Source organism: Poecilia mexicana, unplaced genomic scaffold, assembly GCF_051168715.1.
Source record: "Poecilia mexicana isolate PSO_F unplaced genomic scaffold, ASM5116871v1 scaffold_14, whole genome shotgun sequence".
Lineage (NCBI taxonomy): Eukaryota > Metazoa > Chordata > Actinopteri > Cyprinodontiformes > Poeciliidae > Poecilia > Poecilia mexicana.
Genome location: NW_028263383.1, coordinates 683,478 through 698,585, shown reverse-complemented (window position 1 = coordinate 698,585; position 15,108 = coordinate 683,478). Strand labels below are relative to the sequence as shown.

At 42.2% G+C, this 15,108-nt stretch overlaps 2 protein-coding genes and 1 long non-coding RNA gene across 4 annotated transcripts in view; all 3 read right to left on the bottom strand.

The window, feature by feature from the left end:
• Positions 1-15,108, bottom strand: part of LOC148155417 (uncharacterized) — a 354,212-nt gene that overhangs the window by 5,853 nt on the left and 333,251 nt on the right. The window lies entirely within an intron of this gene.
• LOC106931927 (oligodendrocyte-myelin glycoprotein-like) lies at positions 1,325-3,893 on the bottom strand. The gene has a single exon (XM_088012501.1). It carries the CDS (start codon positions 2,758-2,760, stop codon positions 1,384-1,386), a length of 1,377 nt encoding a protein of 458 aa, XP_087868627.1. The 5' UTR covers positions 2,761-3,893; the 3' UTR covers positions 1,325-1,383.
• LOC106931925 (uncharacterized) lies at positions 7,156-10,016 on the bottom strand. The gene is made up of 2 exons (XM_015010325.2): positions 9,834-10,016; positions 7,156-8,120 (listed from the first exon to the last, which is right to left on the bottom strand). Exon 2 carries the CDS (start codon positions 8,110-8,112, stop codon positions 7,345-7,347), a length of 768 nt encoding a protein of 255 aa, XP_014865811.2. The 5' UTR covers positions 8,113-8,120; positions 9,834-10,016; the 3' UTR covers positions 7,156-7,344.

The following is a 15,108-nucleotide window of genomic DNA, read 5'->3' as shown; positions in this document are numbered from 1 at the left end:
TCATTACATTCATTGTTGTTCTGTTTTTCCTCGCAAATGTTCAAGAGTCTTTTAAAAGAAGCAGCATTACAAATGTTGCGCCATTTTTTTAATTTTAATTTTAAAAAATGCTTTTGTGTTGATGTAAAAGCTGAAGAGTGTCAAGAAAAGAGCGTTCGAGAGAGGGAAGGAAAAACAAAGAACGGGGAGGGATCATCAGAGGAGATCAGGGCTTCTTCTGTGTAAAATTGCAAAGGCCGAGAAGCATTCATTACAGACGGAGCTAATGAGGCTGAAAAGCCGATGCAGATTGGCCGCGAACTCTCGGCCCTCTCACATTAATTTTCTGGTGATCCTCCGCTTGGGTTTAAAAACACTCCCATCATTACAGTTACTCCAGACACAAACAAAGAAAGACAAAAAAGTAAAAAAAAAAAAAAAAAACCCACCTCCAAACTATTACAAGTTTCACAGACCCCACATTGACCTTCAGAGATTTGTGGACGATTAATCTAAACTGTAAATTGCTTGTTGGAAGAATTTCAACAATTTTTAAGATAGTTTCTTAAACGAGACTCTGAGGGCGAACGATGGGATGCAACTGTCGGCCTCTCGTGAGCGAACCATTTCAAACATGTCGGTGGCGTCGTAAGGATGGTCCGTTGCTGTAAAGGCACAGTTCCCTGTTGACAAGACATGCTTTGGATGAGCAAATGTGACCGCATGCAGCGTCCTGCATAATTATTCACACGTCTTTAAACGGTTCACACTTTCTCACGTTCTAACGTTGATGCGGCTTTCAAGACAGAAGCTCTTCGTTTTTGTGAAGAGGAAGGAAAAAATACCAGATTTTAACAGTGAACACATGCAAATCTGATCAGGTTTTTGCTTGTGAAAACGTCTCGAGACCATGCATCCTTCTTTCTCTCTACCTTTCAACCATAGAAAATCCTAATGAAATGCACCGAAGTTTTCCAGGTGTAACATAGCAGATAAGAGTTTTATAAGCCGCTGCATCTCGGTGTTTGTTTGAATCATTGTGTGCCAGTTTCCAAAATAATATCACACACACACACACACACACACCCCCCCCACACACACACACGTTGTGGTTTCATGAAGGATGGTGTCAAATGTTGAGGCAATGACATAAAGAGATAAACACCTAATTTTCACATTTTTTAAAAATCCATTTTGCTGGCATTAGTGTGAACCTTATGTAATCCAAAAAAAGTGGTTAAAGACATATTTTCTATTTTCTTTTCTTTTGTTTTTTTACCATCTAAACTTTCTCTGAAGACATGGCTTCTGTGGGTGCAACAACTGTTCCAGTATCATCTCTCTTGTGCTTTAGTATTTATTTATTTATTTTTTGCTTTAAATTCACATTTTTCCTCAAACTCTTCACACCATCCGTCCGACGACTTGAGGCAAAACGAGAGGGAAAAGCCACAAGTTGTGAAGGAAACCAAACCAGGAGAAGGTTGGGCTGCTGTTTCTGATGCCTCCGGAAGGCGACTGATTCTGTCTCCTGACGCTTCTGGTGCGGAGAGTGGCTGTCCTCTTTGTTTGGGTGGAGGAGGCCTCGGTTATAAAGAATCGATCGGTGGCCAGCTCCACGCCGTTTCCTTTAGATGTGTCGGTAATGAGACTTTTGTCAGAGAAATGGGATGAGTCTGCGGTGTGGAGCGGGGCCGAGGATGAAGCTTCCTTTGTGCCTGAGATGAGATGATCTATGTCCTCTCGGCTGTCGGTTCCAGCCAGGTGATTAATCGTTACGGTGGAAATGCTGATGGCTGTTTCCGTGAAGGCATCGTGCCCCATGTTTAGAGACTCTCTGCGGGTTTGGGGCGTGCTTTGCTGAGCGGAGACGGACCAGTACCACGGCGTGACGCCGTCTTCGGGCAACGCCGAGGTCAGATCCGAGGCACCGACTGCCAGAGGAGGCAGAACAAAGGAGCCAAAGTGCAAACCTCCTGTCCTGCTGGAGTGCGTCGCTCCACACACAGGCTGGGTGTAGCAGGGGCAGCCGAGGACAAGCGCCGAGGTGCGCTGAGTCCAAGACAGCAAGTAGTCGACCTCGTGAAGGTGGCAAGCCCAAGGGTTGCTGCCCAGAGTGACGACTCTGAGTGAGACCATCTTGTCCAAAACTCCAAAGGGCAGTGAGGAGAAGCGGTTAGAGTGCAGGTACAAGTGGGTTAAGTTTGGGAGTCGGTCAAGAGAGCCCGGCAGCACCTTCAGAAGCATGTTGTGGGACAGATCGACGGTCTCCAGGTGCGCAGGCAGGTTGGTGGGCAAAGTGTAGAAGTGATTCTTGCTGAGGTTGAGCATGCGCAGCTCAGGCATTGTGTTATTGATGAAGACGGCCCTCTCTACCTTGTTGCCCGAGAGGTCGAGGGTCTTCAGGTTCCAGTGGTAGACCGTGTCGTTCTTGTCCAGCAGCTGGATGCGGTTGGACGCGGCGCGGAGCTCCCAGAGGGAGCGAGGCAGGCCTCTGGGAAGGCGGCTCAGCCTGTTGTGGGACAAATCCAGGACGCGGAGGTGGGTGTACGAGGCGAGCCTGTCATCCAGATGGAGGAGCTGGTTGTGGGACAGGTTGAGGGAGAGGATGTTGTGCTGCAAGCCGTCGGGGAGCTCTCTCAGGCTCCTCCGGAAACAGTCCACCTCTCTGTGGCTGCGGCTGCAGGAGCACACGGAGGGGCACACGGCCAGGACGCGGAGCCCGAGCCACAGCACGAGCACCAGCTCCAGGAGGGCCTCATTAAGAAACGGCTTCAACATCACGGGCCTGCTGGGGGTTAAAAAAAAAAAAAAGAAAAGAAAAAATGAGAAATTTGTCGGCGTATAAGAAAGCTGAATGAGCAAAAACACACCGAACTACCTCTCATGTATGCAGCATAATGCCTGCAGTGTGTCCCCCCTTTTTTTATACAAGCGAATAACACCAGACCTGAACTGTAGTGAGCATTTTTCAACTACATTGAAGAATACCATCCATCAGAAAGGAGGACAAATCCCTGCAGTCATTTTCCCTGGCATCAGTTTGTGTTCACTCATCAGTGGTTGTCAGTGGAGTCAGTCCCATGCTCTCAGAGGAGGAAAACTAGTCCAATAGATGGGTTTTGGTAACGACTCCACAGAGGACTCATGCATGAGTTGGTCCAAAGGCAGGCAAAGACACAGCCGACAAGATACTGCAGTGTTTTGTTTTTGTTTTTTTTTTCTTTCTCTCGCCCAGGGTGTGGCTAAATGTGTGTGCAAGAAGAAGAGCCTTCAAATATGTTTAGAAACTCACCTTCTCATCTTATCATTCCAGTCACTTTTTCTCTGCTCCTTTTTGCCGCTCAGCACCTCTTCTGTCTCCTCTCTGCTGCTTTCAAGCTCGGGACCAGCTGGTGCTCTGCTGAAGGTGAATTTTTTTTTCTTCTCCCCCCCCCTCCTCCCTTCTCTCTCCTATGTATGTCTATCTTAGTATTTGACCCCTGCTCACTTGTCCAGTGCAGGTGTTCTGCCATACACTCGCGTGCAGTTCAGTCCCTCTTCTTCCTCCCTGTGCAAGCTGAGAGTTTACTACTGCATCTTATGGATCTTTAAGGGTTTGGCTCGATCAGGCACTGCAGGCTCTGGATTTACTGTGTGCAGTGGAAGTGAGAGGGGAGGGGTGGCGTGTTAGCAGGGAGAAGTATTGGGAAGGAGAAATGGAGCGCATAATGGAGGGGCTCTCTGCATACACGGATCCCCACTAGGGAAACTCCTTAGTCCCTTTTAAATCTCTCGGCTTTAAAGATCCACTCCCGTGTTCCAAAGAACAACTGCTGTTCAGTTTGGTTTAACTGGCTGTTTGTACTTAAAATAAAGACTGTTATCAGTTATCTGCTCAATATAAATCATCCCTCTCTAAAGAACAACCCCCCCCTCCCTGTACAAGTCGATGAAGTGCTGTAATTGGCTGTAAATGTAGAGGCTGCCACAAAAAGCTTCAAGATTTATTACAGAGGACTCTCCTCCTCTGCAGCATCCCACCTGTCATCAGCAATACAGCCAACTCTCCATCTTGCACTGCACTGCTGCACTTCTGCCTCCCGGTCACCCCAGGCTCGGCTACAACGCCTCGCCAAAGTTTTCACACCCCTTTAACTTTTTGTTTTGTTTTTATTAGTATTTTTGTTTTGTTTTACATCTCCTCATTTTTCAGTCAAAACCCTCTGTGTGTGTTTTGGTGTGATTTTATGTGACAGGCACGCAGTAGGGCGTAATTGTGAAGTGGGAGGAAAACAAAATGGATTTTCGGTCTTTACAGAAACAAAATCAGAAAGTTGTGGCGCGCGTTTGTGTTCAGGCAACTCGAGTAAACAATCTGATGATTTACCTTTCGCTGTGATTACAGCTGGAAGGGATTTTTTTTTTCTTTTGGGACAATATCCATATCTGAAAAATGAACGTTGTGCTCGTTATTCTGTCACACTATAGCTCAAGCTTGGTCACACTGGATGAAGAGTGCCTGTAAACAGCAATTTCGAGTTTTGCCACAGCTTCTCATTCAGGTCTACGTCTAGGCTTTGACTGGGCCATTCTATCATTTTGCTATTCTTTGATCTAATCAGTTCACTTGAACCTTTGACTATGTTTTCAGGCTTAATGCTGTGTTAAAAGTTGACCTGCCTCGAGTGTTTAGCAGGGTGCTGATTACCTTAATTTTGGGAAATATGCGAAGACTTACATCAGAAACCAATCTTATTTACATCTCCAAAGGTCTGGAAATCGGCCACTGTCTCCCATGGAGCAAATGGAGGCAGTGGCAGACTGATGTACGCAGTTAGCAATAGTTATTCAACTTTTGCCAACGTAATGATTTCATTGCGATATTTGGTGACTTTTCAGACAAAAAAAAAAAAAATAAATAAAATAAAAATCTAATTTGTAATCCCAATTGGTGCACCTGTACCTAAAAGTACTTTGCCACATTTTGCTCCATCCAAATTCAGAGCAATTTCATTCCCACTGAAGAAAAGAACCTTCCCAGTGTGATGCTACCACCACTACTATAAAGTTCAGTTTGCGTAAGACCATTAAAAGCTACTTAAATCGATCTTCCCATCTAAAATGATGGAGTAATTTGAATTATTTTATTATGGAAAGCATTGGGGTCTGTGGGTTTAACGTGTCAGAAAGGGAAAAAAATTAAAGGGCTATTTCAACTGTCTCAGAGTAGCAATGAAGCCGAATCCACGCAACCTCATTAATTGAGAAGCAGAAGTTTTATTTTATTATATTTTTATTATAAGGCGCCTTATTTAGCCAGGCTAAATAAGGCGCCTATTTGCAACACTCTCACTACTTCCTCTGCCACTTCTCTCTGTGTTTCCAGTCAAACCGCCTCACCTCCCGCCTGCCTCGGCTCTTCCAGTAGTTGCTCCACTGAGACTGAAACTCATGTACACCGTCACTGCTCCTTCCTGCAAGCCTCTACTACGTCAAACTCTCTGCGTGCGACGTTGCCAGTTTGAAGCTGTGTTGTCAAGTAGCAATTCGGATCCTCTAGAAAAAGAGGACGGCTCCTCCAGAGGAAAATAATTTCCCATTGGCTCGTCGATACGCGCTACATCCTGCATCCGGCCCGTTGACCTGCGCAGAGCGGGTCATAAAAGCTGTTTGCTTTTATGACTTTGGGGTTATTTAGCAATTTAGAGCTTTTACTCAAAAGGTGCAAATCCACCCATTATGTCACAAGTAAATAGATGAACAAAATATCTGCACATGACAGCTAAGAAAAGGCTCATATTTGTGTTTTGAAAGGTCTCTTTTTGTTTGGCTGCGTCAGCTCTGGTTGCTATGAAAAGAGGCTGTGTGGCGGAGCCTAAAAGGAGCTCATTCTCCGCTTGCTAATCAAGCTCATCTCCTATTCACTCTTTTTTTTTGCGCTCTCTTTTTCTCACAAGCCTACTGTGCCTTCCCTAAAGTATTCAGAACCAGTGAAATTCTCCACACTTTGCCACGATACAATCACGCACTTCCATGTGGGAGATAGAAGCACGGATGGCTGTAATTTTCTAAATCCTAAAATGTGTGGCAGCCATTTTTTTCATATTCAGCCTCCATGCACTTGATACTTTACAAAACCACTTTTCATCGCAACCGCAGCTGCAAGTATTTTTGGCGTATGTCTCTATGAGCTAGACTAAAATGGCAGGCTTCTGAGTTTCTCGTTTGGTTTTAGGTTTAGACTTTGACTAGGCCATTTTAGCACATTGATGTGGGTGGATTGTAACCATCCATTTTAAGCTCCAAACATCTTCCTATCAACAAACCAGCTTCTTTATCTCTGCTAAAGAATAGCATCCCCACAGGATCTACTGTTGCTGCCTAGTTTTGTAAGAAACAGAATTTTGTCTATCTATATACTGGTTAACCCCGCCTTCTCAATTTACCCCCGGCCAATCAAACTCCACAGTTTCTTCTATAAAAGAGATGGGTTTGAGCCCCCCTTAGCACACTCCCAAGATGGCACACCCACAAGGCAACAAGCATTTCACACAAAGGTTCATTTTTACTCTCTAGGATTCAAAACCTTAAAGAAAACCTTGATGCTTCTTAGTAGAAAACCATTGTTCTGCTCTTTTTCACTCAATGCACCTCTTGCATCAAGTGAAATAAAAAAAGGAGGAAGTTAGGACTTCATTTATTCCTATTTTTGAGTAATCACTTCAGCTGAAATTAAGAATGTCTTGGTTTTTATTTATATTATATTTATATTTATACTGTTGGTATTTCCTGCCAATTTTATTATTCTCTTATTATTATTATTATTATTATTTTTTACCAAGCTTAATTTTACTTTTTGTTTAATCACTTACCTATCTTTGGTGTTGTGATTGTCGTGAAGCATTGTGGACAGCTGAAGTTGTTTATGTGCTACGTAAATAAACCTGGACTTGACTTTGTGTTGATCTGTCCCATAAAGTCACATGACAAACTGTGAAACAGCTCAAGATGAAGGATTATTTTAGCAAGGAACTTCTTGGACACAGACACATCTTGTGCAACCAACTGGGAACTGAAAATAAATATCAGTCGTCCCGCGTTGAACTCCATTCACAAGAAGTATGTTTTCTTTGACACCTTCTGCTTTTGAGTCAAATTTAAACAACAACAACAAAAAAAAAAAGACCAAGTAAACACATTTTGTCAAATTTTAATTTGGAAATGACAAAAAAAAATATGCAAGCAAAACAAAATGTGCAGGTGCACAAATATACAATCTGGTGGGTTACAATTACATGCATAAACGCTTCAGCTTTAAAGAACTAAGAAGCTGCTGAAAACGACTGCTAAGTTGCGTTGAAATGGAAACTCATGAAGAAAACTCTACGGATCTTTTTTAGGTTCCTCTGTGTTTTCAGTGGAGGAGGAGGAAGGCGGCGGAGGATCTTTGGTGGGCTCCGAGCTGGCGGTCTCCTCTGCCGGCTCTGAAGGAGGAGAGCTTTCCTCTGCTGCCGCAGCCGTAGCGGCCTCCTCACTCTTCTGAGTTTCTCCCACCTCCTTCTCGTCTCCCTGTTGCTTAACCTCATCGACCTTCCCTCCGTCCTCCTTGGTGGCGCCGTTTTCGCTCTCCTGAGTCGTTTGACCGTTCTCCGTCAGCAGGAAACAGTTTTCTTTAGCTTCTGGCTGTGACTCGGCTTTGTCCATTCCCATCCAGTACTCGGAGTTGCCGCCTGTCGTCTTGAGGCGTCTTCTCAGCTGGCACACCTTGCATGCAAGTGCCAGGGTAGAAAACAGGAGGACGCCGCAGGCTAAGACCAGCACTGCACAGATTGGCATTATCTTCTTGGCATATTTTTTCTCTATTTGATCAAAAAATGTCCATGACATGGTGGTTGTGGTGGTGGTGGTGGTAGGGGTGGTGGTGGTAGGGGTGCTCAGAGCGGTGGTGGAGGTGATGGTGGTGATGGTGGTAGTGGTCTCGGCTGATGTCATAGAATTTGGAAATTCAGTTACTGATCCATTCTCTGAGATGCCATTAGAGGTGGTCATAGCTGTAGTATTGTTTGACGTTTGTGCTGAACTTTCACACAAAGACCACGGGATACACAGCAACATGGCCAGAATTTCAGCACAACACAGCAGGCCGTTCATGTTGATATCTATAAAACCAAAGGGCAGGAGAGTTCAGGATTCGAATATGTTTCTGATGCAAATGGACGACAGGATGGAGAAACTTACACACGAACGAAGCGTGCCTGAGATATCTGAACACAACGTTAACAACTCCATTGTATTTTTGGCGATAATTATCATCATGTTTACATTGATGAAAGTGATTTTATTTTTTTCCACAAACTATACAGTGATGTTAAAGATGCTGGAGCAATGTGCATATTATGAGCAATTTAACAAAACAATCTGGCTGAAGTTGACACTTGTAGTTTTGCTTTGAAAGAAGACATCGCCATTGGTAAGCGACAGGATTCCACTAGTTTCCTGCCTCTTCAGTATTTACATTAAATAAACTACTGTTTCTTTAATGCAAGTGCTGAGTTTAAGCATTGGGGACCAAAACTGGTTCGATTTTTTATCAAACATTGGGCCTGAAATTGTGAATTGGATTAGAAATCGGCCTTGAAGTAGACTTACCGGTCTACAAAGGCGACCATTTTGAAATGTAGAACCACCTGATGTGTCCCCATTGAGCCGCTGCTACAGAATAGATTACTGTCAGCAGTTACATTAATTGCTTTAGATTTGATTAGATTTTTTTTCCCATCTCAGATAACATTAGCTGCTTAGTAGTTACGCAAGCTAGTTCTAAATATGTTCCGCTTGTTGACTAAAGATTTGGTCACAAGGTCTATATAGACAGGAAATCATTAATAGAGTGTTATGTATTGGATGATTCCCCCCCCACCCCACCTTTTGGTTATTTTAAAGCTGATTTTAAAATAACTCAGCTTTGCCTTGCAGGAAGCTGGGACCTAGTTGACCTTAGTTGTGCCTTTGTTTGGTTGGGTCTCTGGCAGACTGGATGCTTTGCAACCATTCACAACTAGAGACTGGCATTGCTGCTCTATTGGGAAGCAAAGATAAAGTTAGTGTTGTAAACGGGGAGATGGATCGTTTAATTATTACTTGTTGAGGGGTCCATCTTATAGCTGCGACCCAACTCTGATAAGTCAACCTCATCGTGAACCAGTCCGTATTTAATCCAAGACTTTACTGCAGATTTGGTTGTTTTTTGACCCAGATGTGAACTGCAAGTCAAAGATAATCTGAGCGAGTTGTGATTTTATTCCACTTAAAATTCTCTTTATTTTCCTCCTATTTCTAACTTTTTTCTATGTTTTATTGGTGTCTTTCAGACAAGCCTGACAAGAAGGAGGGCAGAAGACATGAAGTAAAGTCAACCTAAGGGTCCACTGAGCTACGTGTCGCTCATTTCAGACAATTGAATTTTCTAAAAATAATAAATAAATAAATAATCTAGTTTTTAGAGACAAATGAAGGACAAAACAATCTGAACAAATTTGCTACATGGTTTACAAAATGGCCAACCATAATGCACAATACAATATACAGCTTGCCTCACTTAAAAAAAGCATCTGACCTCAGTTTTTTAGGCTCACCCAAAATCACGAAAACCGTGAACAAAAACCCATATATTTGCTAAATCTGTTTCAAATTATACTTTGTTTTTTTTTTTCTTCTTCATTTTAATAATGCTTTGATAAAGGACTGCTGCATAAGCTATATAAATCCCTTGATACCTGAGTTGCCCGTAAAACAGTAAGGTCATGCCTAAACAGTTTCTCACCTGAAATAGAAGATAATAAAGAAATTAAAAGAATAAGCCCATCACTTACATTGTTTGTTTTGCCAAGAAGAGCAGGAGTTTGTGTGAACAGATGGGAGCCACGGATGAGTAAAGTCCAGTGTTGTACAGGAACCGAGACGCAGTGAAGTCAGTTCAAATCAACTGTGCTCTTCTTGCTGTCTCGACTTCTCTTCTTCCTCTTAGAACTATATTAAGAAGAGGAAGTGGTGATGGGTATTCGGTTTAGTGGAGTGGCCGAAGGAACACACGCGAAGCACTAGAACGTGAATGCGGCCTGAACTGGGCTCTCACTCACTGTCTAGATTTGTTTTCTCTCAATTTCACCTCAATTTATGGAATCCTCAAACACACTTGCAACATTTTTGCCTCTCTCTTTTTTGAAGACAATTCTTGCTTTGAAGAATCGTCCGTGCAGGTCACTGTAGGTCACTGATGCTGACATGATGAGAAACCACCTCAGCCTGTGCATTGCAAATGACTCAGTCACGCTTTTTAAACAATAAAAATAAATCCGCCTCCATCTTGTGTCACGCTTAAAGGTTTACCTTCCTATTTACGAGAAAGCGAAAACTGGCCCTATACGTCTGTTCGGTTTTCTTTGTTCCATGTTGCACATGCATACTCCAAGACTTTTTGACACATTTTAAAAAAACATAAAAAGAAAACGCCCATAACCACCATGTGTGTGTATATATATATATATATATATATATATATATATATAAAGTACATTAATACTTCAACTTTCACTGATACTGCTTGAGCTTTTTTACTTCTCCAGACGACAATCACACATTTATACTATTAGAGTTTCACAACACAAACACGTTTGGTTAAGTACAAACAGAATACAGCAATGTGTGTTTTTCAAAATGTTGAAAACTCAAAAGTGTGTTGTTATTTATATCTAACACATGACCTTCATAAGTGGTTTTGGAAACACGTTGGTGGCCGTGTCACATCAGCCATATCTTCCGGAGGGACAAAACGTCTAAAGGTTCAAAGTTTTTGGCTCCTTTTCCAAAGTGCTGTAAACTCATGAAAGAAAAATGATCAGTTCTTCTTCTTTTTTTTTTTTTGGGTTCTCAAATCATGAATTTGCATTGGGGAAAAAAAAATGTTTCTATTTTCTAAAGTTCCTCATCTTGCTTCCTCTGCTTGAAGTATGCCGTGTTTCCCAAGTGGCTACATATCTGCACCTGCGCTGCAGTGCAGAGTTTAAAGGGGAAATGCCCAATTTCACAAAGCAGGATGCTGCGGATGATGAGAGCAGCAGAAGAGACGTGATGAAGAGGCTGCAAGACTCAGCACTCCTAACTAAATCCGCTCCTCCTCCACGTGACCCTCCAGCATCTGTTGGTGAAGGGATGGAAATAAAGATCCTGGAGTTTGGAGCGTGTGAGCGCCTGCTGTTCAGACCGCTGGGCCCTGAACAAACTCATCATCACGACTGTCGTTAGAATTAAGAGACGCAACAAAGGCGGTAGAAACCACCACAAAGCTGTAGTGTTCCTGATGCTGGTGTTTTCCTTAAATATTGGAGGAAATGAGGGGGAAAAAAACAAAGCAAATCACTTTCTTTGCACATCTGCAGGAGCCACAAATGTGAAAATGAATACAAAAGAAAAACTGCAAGAATGCAAAAGGTGGGATGAAAGCAATCATAATTTTTCTGTTGATTTTTATGATTTCCTTTTTTTTTTGTTTTTGTAAATGAGAAGCTCGGAGGTGTCGGATGTCATCTGCTGAACGATTTATTCAGATGAAACAGGAAGGCACCGTGAAGTCAAGTAAAAATCAAAGGAGGAAGCGAGAAAAAGAAGAAACACAGATGACTTCATTTCCAAAAAGCCACACGCCGTCCTCCGAGAAATGGAAAGTCCCATTTGTCAGTAACGCCACACTCATCGATATACATTTACACTGGATGTTCGTGCCTGCGTGTGCATGCATATGTGTGCAAGCCAGACATTTTTTCCCCCCCCTCGCCTTTTTTTTCTCCCTCTCCATTTAATTGCGCGTGTTGTGTTTTTCTCATCCATCCGGCGCTACCTTTCACATCTATAAATAGCTAAGTTGCTGGCTGTGATGGTGGACAGCTTCATTACAGACAATCCCAAGGACATCAGCTGATGGCTGACAGTTGCAACGGGTGGGCTCAGCAAATGTCAAAATGGCCTCCAGAGTGCAGCCCACCCACCTTTCTGTTTTGCTCTTTCAGTCGACCAAGTTTAAAAGCTGAATTACAGAGCCTTCGCGAACTTCAATTTTATCTTAACGTCATCAAATGACATGTTACTAAAGTGCCTGAAACGTTAAATGAGCTGAAACGGCCACTATCCATTGGCTCATTGTTGTCGTGTGTGTGATGAGAGTGCTGAAGAAATCCCCTTCTAATCGCCCAATGCTGGTCATGTGACCCGGTGCCAGTTGGAGTCAAAAGGCCTTTTAGTCAGGGCAGAGGGCACAAAGTGCTCTCTCTCTGTCTTCCCCCTCTTGCCCCCCATCGCATTAAAACCAGCACACACAGAAATCAATTCATCACTCCTCATAGTCCGAGCCGTGCTTCGGATGCAACTTTTCAGTTTCAAGGGCTGAATGCAAGCGCGGAGTATTTCTCACTTTTATGACAGCTCCCCCAAGGCCTGGCATCAGAGAAAGCCGAAAGGTATTTATCAGGGAAAAAAAGCTGCCTAAGCACCAGAAGCTGAGAAAATATCAGCTGTCGAAAAATGTTTTAATCACACAACGATATCATCGGTAAATACAGAGTGCAACTTTGAAATGATATTCTTAATTATTGAGGAGGGGAACACTATTCAAGGTAATCTGGCTTCATGTGGAAAAAGTAATTGCCTCATTTAGAATAGAACCCGTCTCACAACATGACGTAGACTAAGAGATTGACAGGAAGTCACTGACCTCTATCAGTCAGGAAAGAGCTACAAAGCTATTTCTAACCAAAGACCCAGATTTACTCCGAGAGCACATTGATGACTCATCCAGGAGCAAAGTAGCCCTCAGTTCCTTTATATGGTCATGATTTAACAACGAGAGAAAATGTGGAAAGGAAAAGCCTCCGAGAGCTAAAAACAACACTGCTAGTCAAAAAAAGTAAAAATAATAATAATAAAAAATCACTCATTTACCAGAAAAACAAATTGCAAATACTCTTGAGACTGAAAAAATAGAAGTGAATTTTTTTTTTCAAAGTGTGTATCCTGTCACATCTGGCATAAAAACATACACACCATTTAAAGAAAAAAAAAAAAAACAAATAAAAAAACGTCATCCAAAGCAAACATGGGAGTGACAGTGCAATGGCCTAGAAAAGCTTCAGGTTGATTACTTTCTGAAACTGTGAAGCATGTTTTCTTCCATAAAAAAATTAAAATAAAAATAAAAAATCTGGAGATTGTCCACCCTTTACTCCACAAGGTCAAACCTCAAGCATTCTTGGGTTATTATTCAGCAGGACAACAAACTACAGCACACAGTGAAGTAAACCTCTGAATGACTCACAAACAGAGGTTTTGGAGTGGCGTAATTAAAGTTTGAACTGGTATTCAATTGGTTTGGTGTACCATGATCCTCAAACATGGTATTCATACTCGAAAACTCAAATTAAAACAATTCTGCAAACAAGAATGGAGTTAAAGTTAGACTCATTGCCACTTGCAAATGCTTGACGGTACGTCGCTTCCGAGAGTGACCTGGTTGGCTTGAATGGCTGTTTTTTTTTGTTTTTTTGGGGCGGGGTGGGGGGGGGGGGTATAAATATGTATAAATATTTGCAACGGTTATATTAGCCTCGTATAAAAATGTGTGAGATCTGAAGCAGGTAAGTGCTGTAAAACAAGCAAAAGAGATCAGTAGTGACGTTTTTTTTTTTTTTTTACAGTACTGTAGTTGATTAATTAATATAAATACCTGTTGTCTAGCGTGCAGAGTCTAATTTTAAGTTGTTCTTGTAATAGATTGTTGCAGATGTACTGTGGCCGCTTATTTGTAGCAAAGTTTAACGATTTGCTGATGTGGTTCGCACTTTAGTCCACCTTGTCGACGAGACAGGAAGTGTTAAAACAAAAAAAAAGGTGAGAGCAGGGGAAATGTCATGCATCTAATGCTGCCGCCGCCATTACTCTTGAGGAGTGAATGTGAACCGTTCCCCTTCATCAGATTGTTAATGATCGGACTTACGATAAAAGTTCACAACTGTTAGAAAATAAAACAATAAAGGTGTGTTTACTGTTCAGAATGTGATCAGCTCCACAGCAGTCTGCGGGGTTTTAGTGCCCCCTAGAGGCGAGGCGAAATCAACGTTCAGGTCCTCGTGCAGGTGTTTTGAGGAAGATACATCTACTTAAACAATTTCGCTGCTACCCTTTGAAGCAATAATTTAAAAACTTAAGAGGATGATGACATTTCATATGTTCATCTGTCCTTCTACTCACCCTGAAAAGTTTTTTTTTTCCTCCAGCAGGATTACTCTCCTGCAGAATAAAGAGAGAATAAAGAGTTTTAATGCATTTCCTGAAGACCCTTGAAAAATCACCTTAGCCCATAAAGCAACATTGTAGAAAAGAAATAATAAACTTCAATCCCGTCGTGAACCTGCTGGATATGCTTCACACTTTACCGGTCTTTTCCCAAAGGTCAAGTTTCTGCACTCTCAGCTTTATTTCTTAACCGTACTAATTTAGCATTTTATTTGGCGTCAACGTGTTATTGGTCACAAACAATTAAGTTTGCCTAACCAATCAATGGTTTAATCTAGCTAAAATACTACTGCTCTTCAGTTTATCAGGTTTTCCTCTTTCACGTTTAACAGGACAGAATAATGTGTGGTTGCTCACCGTCGACAGAAATAGATCATTAAGCAATGCCACGTTTGCTAAATCCTGCAAACGTGTGGATTTAGCAGGAAAAAGTTATACATTAGGTAAAGAAGTTTTTATTTTCACTAACCATGAAAACATTTACTTAAAAAATTGGACTCCGTTTCAACACAGTTGGATACAGAAGAGATTACTTGTAGTTGGCAGTTAAACCATTGAAGGAAACACCCATGTTTGTATTGAGGAGTGTAACAGGGATGGTTTTACTCACCTTTGACCTCTCTTAGGAAAACAAGCCACTTCATAAGTCTGCAGATTGCTTCAATGACTATTAAATTTTGCCACTGCGCTTTTAGATCACTGGGTGGGGTGCCGGTTTACGTTTCCAAGCGACTGATCCGGCATTTCTCCAGACTTTAGCTTCACTGGGCAAACTGCCATACAACTCTCCAACCAGTGAGCTCA

Excerpts from the sequence above, each read along its gene's own strand:
- LOC106931925 (XM_015010325.2), bottom strand. The coding sequence starts at position 8,112 with ATGAACGGCCTGCTGTGTTGTGCTGAAATTCTGGCCATGTTGCTGTGT.
- LOC106931927 (XM_088012501.1), bottom strand. The coding sequence starts at position 2,760 with ATGTTGAAGCCGTTTCTTAATGAGGCCCTCCTGGAGCTGGTGCTCGTG.